The following is a 16848-nucleotide window of genomic DNA, read 5'->3' as shown; positions in this document are numbered from 1 at the left end:
CCCACCAACAGTGCAAGAGGGTTCCCGTTTCTCCACATCCTCTCCAGCATCTATAGTCTCCTGATTTGTTCATTTGGGCCACTCTGACTGGCGTGAGGTGATACCTGAGTGTGGTTTTGATTTGTATTTCCCTGATAAGGAGCGACGCTGAACATCTTTTCATGTGCCTGTTGGCCATCCGGATGTCTTCTTTAGAGAAGTGTCTATTCATGTTTTCTGCCCATTTCTTCACTGGGTTATTTGCTTTTCGGGTGTGGAGTTTGGTGAGCTCTTTATAGATTTTGGATACTAGCCCTTTGTCCGATATGTCATTTGCAAATATCTTTTCCCATTCCGTTGGTTGCCTTTTAGTTTTGTTGGTTGTTTCCTTTGCTGTGCAGAAGCTTTTTATCTTCATAAGGTCCCAGTAATTCACTTTTGCTTTTAATTCCCTTGCCTTTGGGGATGTGTCGAGTAAGAGATTGCTACGGCTGAGGTCAGAGAGGTCTTTTCCTGCTTTGTCCTCTAAGGTTTTGATGGTTTCCTGTCTCACATTCAGGTCCTTTATCCATTTTGAGTTTATTTTTGTGAATGGTGTGAGAAAGTGGTCTAGTTTCAACCTTCTGCATGTTGCTGTCCAGTTCTCCCAGCACCATTTGTTAAAGAGACTGTCTTTTTTCCATTGGATGTTCTTTCCTGCTTTGTCAAAGATTAGTTGGCCATACGTTTGTGGGTCTAATTCTGGGGTTTCTATTCTATTCCATTGGTCTATGTGTCTGTTTTTGTGCCATTAAGACTTTCCTAACTGTTCTCCAGCATCTGCTCTGGAGCCTTCACTGCAGTGAAGGATCTTCAAAAGCATAAATCTGATGCTATTTTCTCCTTAAAGATCTTCACTGGTTTCCTACTAGTCTTAGTTATTATTTTCTGGAATGAAATTTCAAGCAAAATTGAAAAATTAGACACCTCAAGGAGAAATGTCTAAACTGTATGTTTATGGGTAAATGGAATTTAATAACTATTCACTATCTTAAGGCCATAATTCCAGTAAAATCTTCTATACTTAATCCCCTTCCCCCTATATTTTAATATGAGATTTAAAATTGGTAAAGAATCAAAGTGATTTGGGGCACGTGGCTGGCTGAGTTGGTAGAGCACGTGACCCTTGATCTTGGGGTTGTGAGTTCCAGCCCCAAGTGGGGAAGAGTGGGAGGAGAAGGAAGAGAAGTATCATCATCATCATCATCAAAGTGATTTTTTTCACAGTGAAATCTTTCAAATGAGACTACACATATGTAGGCAAGATAGAGTACACAGAATTACCTATAAAGCATTTCTGCCACACAAGTTACATAATACCAAAAAGAAGGATGCAGAAAAATTAAGAATGTGAGATACTCAACTGAGCTCTTCCACAAACTACCATAAAAATGGGAGGCAAGAAGGATGGTGGAGAAAGTGAAGTATCTTAAGTTTAAAGAGACTCGACCAAGACAACCACAAAGGCCTGGTTATATTTCTATTTTTGTTGTGGTGGTGAATTTTTTGTTAATACGTTTATTGAGACATAATTCATACACCATATAATTCACCTATTTAAAGTGTACAATTAAATGATTTTTAGTATATTCACACAGTGGTAAAACCATTATCATAATCAGTTTTAGAACATTTTCATCACCTACTCCCAAAAAACCCTAACCATTAGCAGTCATCCCAATACTGCCCCAACCACTGATATGCCTTCTCTATATAGATTTACCTATTCTGGATTTTTCATATAAATGGAATCATACAATATGTGGTCTTTTGTGACTTGCTTCTGTCACTTTGAATATTTTCTTTCTTTTTTTTTTTAAGGTTTGAGACTGGATTCATTTGTTTTTTTAAATGTTTATTTGAGAGAGAGAGAGAGAGAGAGACAGAGAGAGAGAGAGAGAGAGACTCAAAGAGAAAGGAAAACAGAGGATCTGAAGCAGACTCTGTGCTGACCAGAGAGAACCCAATGCAGGGCTTGAACTCATGAACAGTGAGATCACGACCCGAGTCTAAGTCAGACACTTAACCAACAGAGGCCACTCAGGCGCCCCTACTTTCAATATTCTCAAGGTTCATTCATGTTGTAGTATGCATCAATACAGCATTTCTTTTTACCACCAAATAATATTCCACTGTATACATAGACCATATCCATTTATCCACTGATGGACACTTGGATTGTCCACTTTTTGGCTATTATGAATCACGCTGCTATGAACATTCCTGTACAAATTTCTGTGCGTACATATGCCTTCATCTCTCCTGTACATACCTAGGAATGGAAATGCTGACTTACATAGTAATCTATGTTAAATCTTTTCAGGAACTGCCAGACTATTTTCCAAAGGTGCTACAGTTTTATAATTTCACCAGCAGTATAGGAGTTTCAATTTCTTCATTTACATTTTCGTCACAATTAAGATTACCTAGTTTTTTGTTTTTTAATTTGCCATCCTAGTGATGGGATGTGATATATCAAAATGGTTTTGATTTGCATTTCCCAAGTTAGTAATGTTGAGCATCATTTCATGTGCTTATTGACCAATTGTATATGATTTTTACAGAAATGTCTACTCAGATCCATAGTGCATTTTTAATTAGGTTTTCGTTTATATTACTAAGTTGTAAGGCTTTTTAAAATATATTTCAAATGGAAGTCCCTTATCAGATATATGATTTGAAAAATACTTTCTCTATTCAGTTGAATTGTCTTTTGACTTTCATGATGGTATCCTCTGGAGCATAAAAGTTAATAAGAAAAAAAAGTTTTGTCTTACATTTCATTTTTATTAGTTAGAATTTTCCCAGCAATGGAGGTTTTTTTATCTTCTGGTTTGGTCTTAACAACAATTAATATTTATTGAATATGTGTTTTTATCAGGCACTGTAAGAAGCTAGGGCTGTAGAGATGTAGAAGCCAAATTTGTTGGCAAAACTCCAAAGATCACCATGCTTCAACCATGCTTTCTTCTCCCACTACTGCCCATTACTTTCTTCACATCTGGTACTCCAGCCATCCAGACCTTCTGTAAATAACTAACATACATTGCTCTTTTCCCCAATTCCATGTTTTCTTTCATGTTATTTCCATATACCCTTATTACTAAGATAAGATGAGCAAAACTGAATGTATTTAAGGTGTAAAATGTGATGTTTTAATATATGTATACATTGTGAAATGGCTACCACAACCAAGATAATTAACATACCCATCATCTCACACAGTTACCTTTTATTTACTTTTGATGGTGAGAACACACTTGAGATCCTAACAGGTCTGAGGTCAGATCTCACTGTAGGTTTGTTTTAATCTGTGCTTCTTGCTCTCAACAATAGCCAAATTATGGAAAGAGCCTAAATGTCCATCAACTGATGAATGGATAAAGAAATTGTGGTTTATATACACAATGGAATACTACGTGGCAATGAGAAAGAATGAAATATGGCCTTTTGTAGTAACGTGGATGGAACTGGAGAGTGTGATGCTAAGTGAAATAAGCCATACAGAGAAAGACAGATACCATATGGTTTCACTCTTATGTGGATCCTAAGAAACTTAACAGAAACCCAAGGGGGAAGGGAAGGAAAAAAAAAAAAAAAGAGGTTAGAGTGGGAGAGAGCCAAAACATAAGAGACTGTTAAAAACTGAGAAAAGCTCTCTCTCCCTGGTATCTCACCACTGCGTCAGTGCAGTTAGGCATCAGCAAATTAATGAGAGGAGAGAGGAGGCCCCTGCTCTTGGGCACCTGCAGGAACTTACTCCAGCTCCAGACACACCGTAAACACGTTCATCTAACGGAAGATAAGCTGTGAAATCGGATTTCTGAACCACAAGACACTTGTGTAAAAACTGCATTCCATGCCAGGCCTGAAATGTTCCAAAGCTCAGTTCGTATTTTCTTTTAGAAATTATTTTGGCGAGGAGAGAGGGAAGATGGCGGCGTAGGAGGATGCTGGGCTCAACGCGCGTCCTGCTGATCACTTAGATTCCACCTACACCTGCCTAAATAACCCAGAAAACCGCCAGAGGATTAGCAGAACGGAGTCTCCGGAGCCAAGCTCAGATGAGAGGCCCACAGAAGAGGGTAGGAAGGACGGCGAGGCGGTGCGCGCTCCACGGACTGGCGGGAGGGAGCCAGGGCAGAGGGGCTGCTCGCCGGCCAAGCAGAGCCCCCGAGTCTGGCTGGCAAAAGCGAGGGGCCGGACGGACTGTGTTCCGACAGCAAGCGCGACTTCGCGTCTGGGAGGTCATAAGTTAAGAGCTCTGCTCGGAAAGCGGGAAGGCTGGAGGACAAAGGGAGGGAGAGCTGCTGAGCCCCCGGACGACAGAGCTCAGTTTGGTGGGGAACAAAGGCGCTCGCCAGCGCCATCTCCCCTGCCCATCCCCCAGCCAAAATCCCAAAAGGAACCAGTTCCTGCCAGGGAACTTGCTCGCTTCGCACAAACACCCAACGCTGTGCTTCTTCGGGCCACCCCTCTGGCAGCGGGTCTGACTCCCTCCCGCTGCCACAGGGCCCCTCCTGAAGTGGATCACCTAAGGAGAAGCGCCCTCCTGCCCCCATGCACCTCGCCTACCCACCCCAGCTAATAGGACAGATCCCCAGCAACACAAGCCTGGCAGTGTGCAAGTAGCCCAGATGGTCCAAACCACCCCACAGTGAATCCTGCCCCTAGGAGAGGGGAAGAGAAGGCACACACCAGTCTGACTGTGGCCCCAGCGGTGGGCCTGACTGCAGCCCCGCCCACCAACTCCAGTTATACACCACAGCACAGGGGAAGTGCCCTGCAGGTCCTCACCACTCCAGGGACTATCCAAAATGACCAAGCGGAAGAATTCCCCTCAGAAGAATCTCCAGGAAATAACAACAGCTAACGAAGTGATCAAAAAGGATTTAAATAATATAACAGAAAGTGAATTTGGAATAATAGTCATAAAATTAATCGCTGGGCTTGAAAACAGTACAGAGGACAGCAGAGAATCTCTTGTTACAGAGATCAAGGGACTAAGGAACAGTCACGAGGAGCTGAAAAACGCTTTAAACGAAATGCAAAACAAAATGGAAACGATGACAGCTCGGATTGAAGAGGCAGAGGAGAGAATAGGTGAACTAGAAGATAAAGTTATGGAAAAAGAGGAAGCTGACAAAAAGAGAGATAAAAAAATCCAGGAGTATGAGGGGAAAATTAGAGAACTAAGTGATACACTAAAAAGAAATAATATACGCATAATTGGTATCCCAGAGGAGGAAGAGAGAGGGAAAGGTGCTGAAGGGGTACTTGAAGAAATAATAGCTGAGAACTTCCCTGAACTGGGGAACGAAAAAGGCATTGAAATCCAAGAGGCACAGAGAACTCCCTTCAGACGTAACTTGAATCGATCTTCTGCACGACATATCATAGTGAAACTGGCAAAATACAAGGATAAAGAGAAAATTGTGAAAGCAGCTAGGGATGAACGTGCCCTCAAATATAAAGGGAGACCTATAGACTCGTGACTGATTTCTCTTTTGAAACTTGGTAGGCCAGCTTTGACAAAATCCAGCACCCTTTCTTAATAAAAACCTCGAGACAGTCGAGATAGAAGGAACATACTTAAAGATCATAAAAACCATTTATGAAAAGCCCACATCTGACATCATCCTCAACGGGGAAAAACTCAGAGCTTTTTCCCTGAGATCAGGAACACGACAGGGATGTCCACTCTCACCGCTGTTGTGTAACATAGTGCTGGAAGCTCTAGCATCAGTAATCAGACAACAAAAGGAAATCAAAGGCATCAAAATTGGCAAAGATGAAGTCAAGCTTTCGCTTTTTGCAGATGACATGATATTATACATGGAAAATCCGATAGACTCCACCAAAAGTCTGCTAGAACTGATACATGAATTCAGCAAAGTTGCAGGATACAAAATCAATGTACAGAAATCAGTTGCATTCTTATACACTAACAATGAAGCAACAGAAAGACAAATAAAGAAACTGATCCCATTCACAATTGCACCAAGAAGCATAAAATACCGAGGAATAAATCTAACCAAAGATGTAAAGGATCTGTATGCTGAAAACTATAGAAAGCTTATGAAGGTAATTGAAGAAGATTTAAAGAAATGGAAAGACATTCCCTGCTCATGGATTGGAAGAATAAATATTGTCAAAATGTCAATGCTACCCAAAGCTATCTACACATTCAATGCAATCCCAATCAAAATTGCACCAGCATTCTTCTTGAAACTAGAACAAGTAATCCTAAAATTAATATGGAACCACAAAAGGCCCCGAACAGCCAAAGTAATTTTGAAGAAGACCAAAGCAGGAGGCATCACAATCCCAGACTTTAGCCTCTACTACAAAGCTGTCATCATCAAGACAGCATGGTATTGGCACAAAAACAGACACATAGACCAATGGAATAGAATAGAAACCCCAGAACTAGACCCACAAACGTATGGCCAACTAATCTTTGACAAAGCAGGAAAGAACATCCGATGGAAAAAAGACAGTCTCTTTAACAAATGGTGCTGGGAGAACTGGACAGCAACATGCAGAAGATTGAAACTAGACCACTTTCTCACACCATTCACAAAAATAAACTCAAAATGGATAAAGGACCTGAATGTGAGACAGGAAACCATCAAAACCTTAGAGGAGAAAGCAGGAAAAGACCTCTCTGACCTCAGCCGTAGCAATCTCTTACTCGACACATCCCCAAAGGCAAGGGAATTAAAAGCAAAATGAATTACTGGGACCTTATGAAGATAAAAAGCTTCTGCACAGCAAAGGAAACAACCAACAAAACTAAAAGGCAACCAACGGAATGGGAAAAGATATTTGCAAATGACATATCGGACAAAGGGCTAGTATCCAAAATCTATAAAGAGCTCACTAAACTCCACACCCGAAAAGCAAATAACCCAGTGAAGAAATGGGCAGAAAACATGAATAGACACTTCTCTAAAGAAGACATCCGGATGGCCAACAGGCACATGAAAAGATGTTCAGCGTCGCTCCTTATCAGGGAAATACAAATCAAAACCACACTCAGGTATCACCTCACGCCAGTCAGAGTGGCCCAAATGAACAAATCAGGAGACTATAGATGCTGGAGAGGATGTGGAGAAACGGGAACCCTCTTGCACTGTTGGTGGGAATGCAAATTGGTGCAGCCGCTCTGGAAAGCAGTGTGGAGGTTCCTCAGAAAATTAAAAATAGACCTACCCTATGACCCAGCAGTAGCACTGCTACGAATTTATCCAAGGGACACAGGAGTACTGATGCATAGGGGCACTTGTACCCCAATGTTCATAGCAGCACTCTCAACAATAGCCAAATTATGGAAAGAGCCTAAATGTCCATCAACTGATGAATGGATAAAGAAATGGTGGTTTATATACACAATGGAATACTACGTGGCAATGAGAAAAAATGAAATATGGCCTTTTGTAGCAACGTGGATGGAACTGGAGAGTGTGATGCTAAGTGAAATAAGCCATACAGAGAAAGACAGATACCATATGGTTTCACTCTTATGTGGATCCTGAGAAACTTAACAGGAACCCATGGGGGAGGGGAAGGAAAAAAAAAAAAAAAAGAGGTTAGAGTGGGAGAGAGCCAAAGCATAAGAGACTGTTGAGAACTGAGAACAAACTAAGGGTTGATGGGGGGTGGGAGGGAGGAGAGGGTGGGTGATGGGTATTGAGGAGGACACCTTTTGGGATGAGCACTGGGTGTTGTATGGAAACCAATTTGACAATAAATTTCATATATAAAAAAAAAAAAAAAAAAAAAAAAGAAACTTGGTAGGCCAGAAAAGATTGGCACGAGATATTTAGTATGCTGAACAGAAAAAATATGCAGCCGAGAATCCTATATCCAGCAAGTCTGTCATTTAGAATAGAAGGAGAGATAAAGGACTTCCCAAACAAACAAAACTGAAGGAATTTGTCACCACTAAACCAGCACTAAAGAGATCCTAAGGGGGATCCTGTGAGACAAAGTACCAGAGACATCACTACAAGCATAAAACATACAGACATCACAATGACTCTAAACCCGTATCTTTCTGTAATAACACTGAATGTAAATGGATTAAATGCGCCAAACAAAGGCATAGGGTATCAGAATGGATAAAAAAAACAAGACCCATCTATTTGCTGTCTACAAGAGACTCATTTTAGATCTGAGGACACCTTTAGATTGAGAGTGAGGGGATGGAGAACTATTTATCATGCTACTGGAAGCCAAAAGAAAGCTGGAATAGCCATCCTTATATCAGACAAACTAGACTTTAAATTAAAGGCTGTAATAAGAGATGAAGAAGGGCATTATATAATAATTACAGGGTCTATCCATCAGGAAGAGCTAATATTTATAAATGTCTATGCGCCGAATACCATAGCCCCCAAATATATAAAACAATTACTCACAAACATAAGCAACCTTATTGACAAGAATGTGGTAATTGCAGGGGACTTTAACACTCCACTTACAGAAATGGATAGATCCTCTAGACACATGGTCAATAAAGTAACAAGGGCCCTGAATGATACATTGGATCAGATGGACTTGACAGATATATTTAGAACTCTGCATCCCAAAGCAACAGAATATACTTTCTTCTCGAGTGCACATGATACATTCTCCAAGATAGATCATATACTGGGTCACAAAACAGCCCTTCATAAGTTTACAAGAATTGAAATTACACCATGCATACTTTCAGACCACCATGCTATGAAGCTTGAAATCAACCCCAGGAAAAAGTCTGGAAAACCTCCAAAAACATGGAGGTTAAAGAATACCCTACTAACAAATGAGTGGGTCAACCAGGCAATTAGAGAAGAAATTAAAAAATATATGGAAACAAACGAAAATGAAAATACAACAATCCAGACGCTTTGGGATGCAGCAAAGGCAGTCCTGAGAGGAAAATACATTGCAATCCAGGCCTATCTCAAGAAACAAGACAAATCCCAAATACAAAATCTAACAGCACACCTAAAGGAACTAGAAGCAGAACAGCAAAGACAGCCTAAACCCAGCAGAAGAAGAGAAATAATAAAGATCAGAGCAGAAATAAACAATATAGAATCTAAAAAAACGGTAGAGCAGATCAACGAAACCAAGAGTTGGTTTTTTGAAAAAATACACAAAATTGACAAACCTCTAGCCAGGCTTCTCAAAAAGAAAAGGGAGATGACCCAAATAGATAAAATCATGAATGAAAATGGAATGATTACAACCAATCCCTCAGAGATACAAACAATTATCAGGGAATACTATGAAAAATTATATGCCAACAAATTGGACAACCTGGAAGAAATGCACAAATTCCTAAACACCCACACTCTTCCAAAACTCAATCAGGAGGAAAGAGAAAGCTTGAACAGACCCATAACCGGCCAAGAAATTGAATCAGTTATCAAAAATCTCCCAACAAGTAAGAGTCCAGGACCAGATGGCTTCCCAGGGGAGTTCTACCAGACGTTTAAAAGAGACATAATACCTATCCTTCTCAAGCTATTCCAAGAAATAGAAAGGGAAGGAAAACTTCCAGACTCATTCTATGAAGCCAGTATTACTTTGATTCCTAAACCAGACAGAGACCCGGTAAAAAAAGAGAACTACAGGCCAATATCCCTGATGAATATGGATGCAAAAATTCTCAATAAGATACTAGCAAATCGAATTCAACAGCATATAAAAAGAATTATTCACCATGATCAAGTGGGATTCATTCCTGGGATGCAGGGCTGGTTCAACATTTGCAAATCAGTCAACATTATGCATCACATTAATAAAAGAGAAGAACCATATGATCCTGTCAATCGATGCAGAAAAGGCCTTTGACAAAATCCAGCACCCTTTCTTAATAAAAAACCCTTGAGAAAGTCGGGATAGAAGGAACATACTCAAAGATCATAAAAGCCATTAAAGAAAAGCCCACAGCTAACATCATCCTCAATGGGGAAAAACTGAGAGCTTTTTCCCTGAGATCAGGAACACGACAGGGATGCCCACTCTCACCGCTGTTGTGTAACATAGCGTTGGAAGTGCTAGCATCAGCAATCAGACAACAAAAGGAAATCAAAGGCATCAAAATTGGCAAAGATGAAGTCAAGCTTTCGCTTTTTGCAGATGACATGATATTATACATGGAAAGTCCGATAGACTCCACCAAAAGTCTGCTAGAACTGATACATGAACTCAGCAAAGTTGCAGGATACAAAATCAATGTACAGAAATCAGTTGCATTCTTATACACTAACAATGAAGCAACAGAAAGACAAATAAAGAAACTGATCCCATTCACAATTGCACCAAGAAGCATAAAATACCTAGGGATAAATCTAACCAAAGATGTAAAAGATCTGTATGCTGAAAACTATAGAAAACTTATGAAGGTAATTGAAGAAGATTTAAAGAAATGGAAAGACATTCCCTGCTCATGGATTGGAAGAATAAATATTGTCAAAATGTCAATACTACCCAAAGCTATCTACACATTCAATGCAGTCCCAATCAAAATTGCACCAGCATTCTTCTCGAAACTAGAACAAGTAATCCTAAAATTAATATGGAACCACAAAAGGCCCCGAACAGCCAAAGTAATTTTGAAGAAGAAGACCAAAGCAGGAGGCATCACAATCCCAGACTTTAGCCTCTACTACAAAGCTGTCATCATCAAGACAGCATGGTATTGGCACAAAAACAGACACATAGACCAATGGAATAGAATAGAAACCCCAGAACTAGACCCACAAATGTATGGCCAACTAATCTTTGACAAAGCAGGAAAGAACATCCAATGGAAATAAGACAGTCTCTTTAACAAATGGTGCTGGGAGAACTGGACAGCAACATGCAGAAGGTTGAAACTAGACCACCTTCTCACACCATTCACAAAAATAAACTCAAAATGGATAAAGGACCTGAATGTGAGACAGGAAACCATCAAAATCCTGGAAGGGGAAAGCAGGAAGACCTCTCTGACCTCAGCCGTAGCAATCTTTTACTTGACACACCCCCAAAGGCAAGGGAATTAAAAGCAAAAGTGAATTACTGGGACCTTATGAAGATAAAAAGCTTCTGCACAGCAAAGGAAACAACCAACAAAACTAAAAGGCAACCAACGGAATGGGAAAAGATATTTGCAAATGACATATCGGACAAAGGGCTAGTATCCAAAATCTATAAAGAGCTCACTAAACTCCACACCCGAAAAGCAAATAACCCAGTGAAGAAATGGGCAGAAAACATGAATAGACACTTCTCTAAAGAAGACATCCGGATGGCCAACAGGCACATGAAAAGATGTTCAGCGTCACTCCTTATCAGGGAAATACAAATCAAAACCACACTCAGATATCACCTCACGCCAGTCAGAGAGGCCCAAATGAACAAATCAGGAGACTATAGATGCTGGAGAGGATGTGGAGAAACGGGAACCCTCTTGCACTGTTGGTGGCAATGCAAATTGGTGCAGCCGCTCTGGAAAGCAGTGTGGAGGTTCCTCAGAAAATTAAAAATAGACCTACCCTATGACCCAGCAATAGCACTGCTAGGAATTTGCCCAAGGGATACAGGAGTACTGATGCATAGGGGCACTTGTACCCCAACGTTTATAGCAGCACTCTCAACAACAGCCAAATTGTGGAAAGAGCCTAAATGTCCATCAACTGATGAATGGATAAAGAAATTGTGGTTTATATACACAATGGAGTACCATGTGGCAATGAGAAAGAATGAAATATGGCCCTTTGTAGCAACGTGGATGGGACTGGAGAGTGTTATGCTAAGTGAAATAAGCCATACAGAGAAAGACAGATACCATATGGTTCGCTCTTATGTGGATCCTGAGAAACTTAACAGAAACCCATGGGGGAGGGGAAGGAAAAAAAAAAAAAAGGAGGTTAGAGTGGAAGAGAGCCAAAGCATAAGAGACACTTAAAAACTGAGAACAAACTGAGGGTTGATGGGGGGTGGGAGGGAGCGGAGGGTGGGTGATGGCTATTGAGGAAGGCACCTTTTGGGATGAGCACTGGGTGTTGTATGGAAACCAATTTGACAATAAACTTCATATATTGAAAAACAAAATAACACTGATGCAGTGGCAGAAACAAAACAAAGCATAAGGCAGGGGTGGGCGCCTGGGTGGCTCAGTCAATTAGGCCTCTGATTGCTGATTTCAGCTCAGGTCATGATCTCATGGTTTGTGGGACTGAGCCCTGCACTGGACTTCTGCTCTGTCAGGAGCTTGGGAATCCCTGCTTGAGATTCTCTCTCTTCTCTCTCTGCCCCTCCCCTGCTCACTCACTCACTCTCTCTCAAAATAAAAAATACATATATAAATACATAAGTAAATAAATAAGAAAGGATATGGGCTTAATTACACAAAAATGTAAAACTTTTATACAACATAGATTACTACTCATTCTAAAATTCATATGGAATCTCCAGGCACAGTGAACAGACAAAAAACAATCTTGAAAAAGAACAAAGTTGAAGGTCTCACACTACCTGATTTCAAACTTGCTGCAAAGCTACAGTAATCACAACAGTGTCATATTCACATAGAGATATAAAAACCAATGAGACAGAGAGCCCAGAAATAAGCCCTCACATACATGGTGAAATAATGTTTGTCAAGGGTGCCAAGACCACTCAATGGGGAAAAGGACAGTCTCTTCAACAAACGGTGAGGGGAAAACTGGATATTCACTTGTGAAAAATGAAGTGGACCCTTATCTTACACCAGAGACAAAAAACTATCTGAAAATTAATCAGAGCCTTAAATATAACTAAAATTGCACTAATTTCTAGAAGCATTACTTGGCTTATGGCACTTTTCTTCCACCTTCAAAGCTAGCAAACATGGGCTGAGTCTCTGACCTGTTCTTCTGCTTTGTCTGGTTAAAAATTCACATGACTACTGGACCCACTCAGACAACCTGGTCAATCTCTATTGGAAAGTCAGCTGATTAGCAAACCGTAATTCACTTCTGCCATATAACATAACATATGGAAAGGTTCCAGGGATTAGGATATGAGTATCTTGAAAGCCATTATTCTGCCAAGCAGAAAAGGCATTTAGAAGAAACATTTTAGTTACGTAAAGATGAAAACTGGAAATAATTTTGTCAAATGAAACCCTAGCCAATATTTAACAATTATATAATTGTTTCTGAAAACACTAAACAAACAACTTTAGATGTCTACTCTTCAAAGTTTTAATATATTTCTTGTAGAATATAGTTGTCAACCTCTAATGACCATATATACTAACTAGAAATCATGAGTACTAATATCCAAATTAATGTCTGTAACTTAAGAAAATGGTCATGTCTTTTTGTTAACGAGAAGCCCCTTACAAATAGACTTTTCATCCCTTCATGACAAAAAGTAAAACAAAATTAGTGGAAATCATGTGTTATCAATCAGGAATTGTTCGTATCACTGATCATTTGCCTAACTCTAGTATACAATTATTTTGCCATTTCTGGATTAAGATGTTAACTTCTAGTCTCTATCTTTAAAAAGAATTCCCATTATTTTAAGAAAAATAAAAGTATGAATTAATTTTAATTAAGTCTGAAATGAATCTTTTCAGAACTATTGGTATGGTCAATTTTCAATCAAAAATATTTTCAATATTTTTTCCCTTATAACATATACAATAGGCTTTCCAGTTTTGATCTTCGTAAGTCATATATATCAAATCAAGAAACAAACCTTTATACACTTCTCCTGAATATCATTTCTCTGAGAAGCAAATGTCAGTAGGGGCTTTTCACCATCCATTCCAGATTCTTCGCTTTTTAATTTACTAAGGTGGTGATCTGAAATCCAGTCCATGAAGACAGTTAAAAGTTCATAAACTTGTGCATTAAGTGGTACCTATATGTAAAAAATTAAACCAAACATATATTTCAGTTCACAACCTGATAAAATTTCAAAGACAAGTTTTAAATTTGGGGATTATAGAAAAAGTTACCTAAAGAATGCCATTAAAATATGTATTGAATGACAAAGCTTCTCCAAACAAAGGAAATTCCAAATCAAGCACTTCCATTTAACATAAGAAACAAGTTAAATGATGGCTGAGACAAGGGGAGAAAATTCATCTTAAAAATGAAATTGAAAGAACTTTGCCTTATTACCAAAAAAAGATTTTCATAAAAATTCTTTACCTAAGTTTGATAACATAGTAAAATTGGTCTTAACTCAAAAGTATATACCATCATAGCTAAAATATTTTAATAAATTTAAAGATTTAGAAAGTTAAAACAATTTCCACCAAAGAACTTCGTATTTTCTTCTTCCCAAAAAAGTTGTTTCTTTGTTTTTATAACATTCTATAAACAGGATATGAAAATTTTCCTGGAAATCCTCCTCTCTGAGAGTCTATCAAAGCAAAGTAAAGAACAAAATGCCAGAAAAATTTATAGAGTCAATTACACTGATTTTAGTATTCCTTCAAATCACTTTTAGTCAAATTCTACATTTACCACACATCTACCTTAAACAGGGAACTACACTAGATTTAGTTTTTTAGAAATCTGAAAAGACAAAGAAACAAAAGCAAATAAATAAAAAAGTAACATTAAGCAGACAGCAATCTACAAAATCAGAATGAGATTAGAGTTACATTATTCTGAACGAGTAATTTTAACCTGTTTTCTTCAAATGGAAACTTTAGATAACTTCAGTCATCATTAAGTACCCAGTAGAAATAAAACTGAGTTAATACAACATGGAAGGCTGTATAAGAGGAAAAAGGTCAGAGTGGGGGTATGAAATATTTCCATTTACAACCACAAAAAATATTTCTGAACATATGTGCTGCCTGGCAGAGGGCAGTGGCAGGCCAGGGCAGTGGCAGACAGGGGCAAGTCCTATTTGTAGAGGAAATCGTAGTTCCAGGAGGTAGAGAAGGTAGATCTTAGGCCCAGAGACTTCAGGAAAGATGTGCAGGTTGGTGCTATACCCTCTGTGCAATCTCCTTCCACCCACCTGGATGGAACCCTGAGGGCGTGGGCCAGCATGATGACAAGAATGTGGTTACTATCCTCATATGTGGCCTCTACCTCCTGGTGGCAGAATTCTTTTACAGTGCACCCACCTTCACTGAAGTGCTCATACTACAGGAAGCCTGAGGTGAACAGTTGCAGGTAGACTAACAGAAAGTCGAAGGTCCTCTGGTTATTGAAGGAGGGCAGCAAGTTGGCTACTTAGGTCTGCTTCTCCATCTGCTCAGTTAGGTCTATAAACATGGTGTGGAAATCTTCAACTGTGAACAGTGAAGCCCTGGGAAACCAGGTCTTCTTTGATCTTGGCAGATACAGCCTTGAACTGCTAAAACTCCCTGCTGACATCCAGCAGCATTTCCACGTGGAGAATTCAAAACCTCGATAGAAGCTGTTCATATAAGGGCATCTGGGTAGCTCAGCAGTTAAGTATCCCACTTCAGCGTAAGTCATGATCTCCCAGTTTGTGGGTTTGAGCCCTATATTGAGCTCTCTGCTGGCAGCACGGAGCCCACTTTGGATGCTCTATCTCCCTCTCTCTCTCTGTCCCTCCCCTCTCTCAGAAATAAATAAACATTTAAGAAGAAGGAGGAGGAGGAGGAGGAGGAGGAGGAGGAGGAGGTGGAGCAGCAGCAGCAGCTGCTCACATAAAGCCTGGTCTTGCAGATGTATGAGAACTTTTGGTGGAGGTGCTCAATCTTCCAGTGATAGATGTCATCCAGCATATTCCCTGCATAGGATGGTGAGTTCTAGTAGCTCCAAGAAGAGAAGGTTCTGCATAGCAATCTTTTGCTGAATTTGGTCCTGAGTCATGATGTCTTCATCATAAGCCAGACAGTTAACACCTTCAGAGTCACACTGCCCAATGGTGGCTCCTGATTTTACTACTCAGATTCCACAAAAATCTTTAAACAGTGCTGTGTTCCCACTTTATGAAAATAAGTAGAGGATTTATAAAAATTATTAAAAGCCCACATTGAGATATCACTACTCACCCACCGAAAAGGTCAAAATGAAAAAGACTGAAAACAAATGTTGGCAAGGTTGTGGAGCAATCACAAAATTGATAGGAGTATAAAATGGTACAACAGCTTTGGAAAACTGGCAGTTTCATGAAAAGTCAAATATCTATGACCCATAAATTCTGGCCTTAGTTGTATTTCCAAGATGAATGAAAACACATGTCCGCTAAAAGCCTTGTACCCAAATATTCTTAACAGCTTTATTCATAATAGACAAAAAATAGAAATAGCCCAGGTGTCTATCAACAGAAGAATAAACAAATTCTGTGATACAGTCATACAATGGAATACTACTGACCAACTACAGAGGAACAAACTATTGATACACCCAATGTTATAATGAGTAAAATAAGCCTTACCCAAATGAATGCATACTATACAATCTCATTGACCTAAGTTCTAAAATAGGTAAAATGAATTCATGGTAATAGAATGCAGATTAACAGCTACTTCTTACAAGGAAGAGCTGAGAAAGGACAAGGGAACTTTCTAGAGTGATGGAAATATTCTCTATCTAGTTGTAGGTTACAGGAGTATAGGCATTTTTCAATACTGACCAAACTATATACTTAACAATATACATTATGTTACTGTAATTTATGCCTCAATGTAAAAAAATCCTTAGGAAAAAATAAATAAATTAGAGCTCATTCAGGTGTGGACTGCAGTCTTGACAGAAAACATTGAAAGCTTATGGGTTCTTAAAACACAATGAATGATACAGCTCTTATTAAGCTTAAGATCCTGTGATCTGTCAATGTTACTAGGCCTGAAACACTACTGAA

At 39.4% G+C, this 16848-nt stretch overlaps 1 protein-coding gene and 1 pseudogene across 6 annotated transcripts in view; both read right to left on the bottom strand.

Moving 5' to 3' along the window:
- The window catches only part of CCDC138 (coiled-coil domain containing 138), a 147580-nt gene that overhangs the window by 87433 nt on the left and 43299 nt on the right, over window positions 1-16848 (bottom strand). For all 6 annotated transcript variants that reach the window (XM_086701490.1, XM_086701491.1, XM_086701486.1 and 3 more), the window contains one exon: window positions 13747-13911. In XM_086701490.1, the coding sequence (XP_086557616.1) occupies window positions 13747-13911 (165 nt within the window). The remainder of the gene's footprint in view (window positions 1-13746; window positions 13912-16848) is intronic.
- LOC112869005 (ubiquitin thioesterase OTUB1 pseudogene) lies at window positions 14806-16224 on the bottom strand (annotated as a pseudogene).

The sequence above is a fragment of the Puma concolor genome, chromosome A3 (genome assembly GCF_028749965.1).
Source record: "Puma concolor isolate L17-30 chromosome A3, mPumCon1.1.hap2, whole genome shotgun sequence".
NCBI classification, from domain to species: domain Eukaryota; kingdom Metazoa; phylum Chordata; class Mammalia; order Carnivora; family Felidae; genus Puma; species Puma concolor.
The sequence above is the reverse complement of the archived record's forward strand: the minus strand, read 5'-3'. Positions and strand labels throughout refer to the sequence as shown.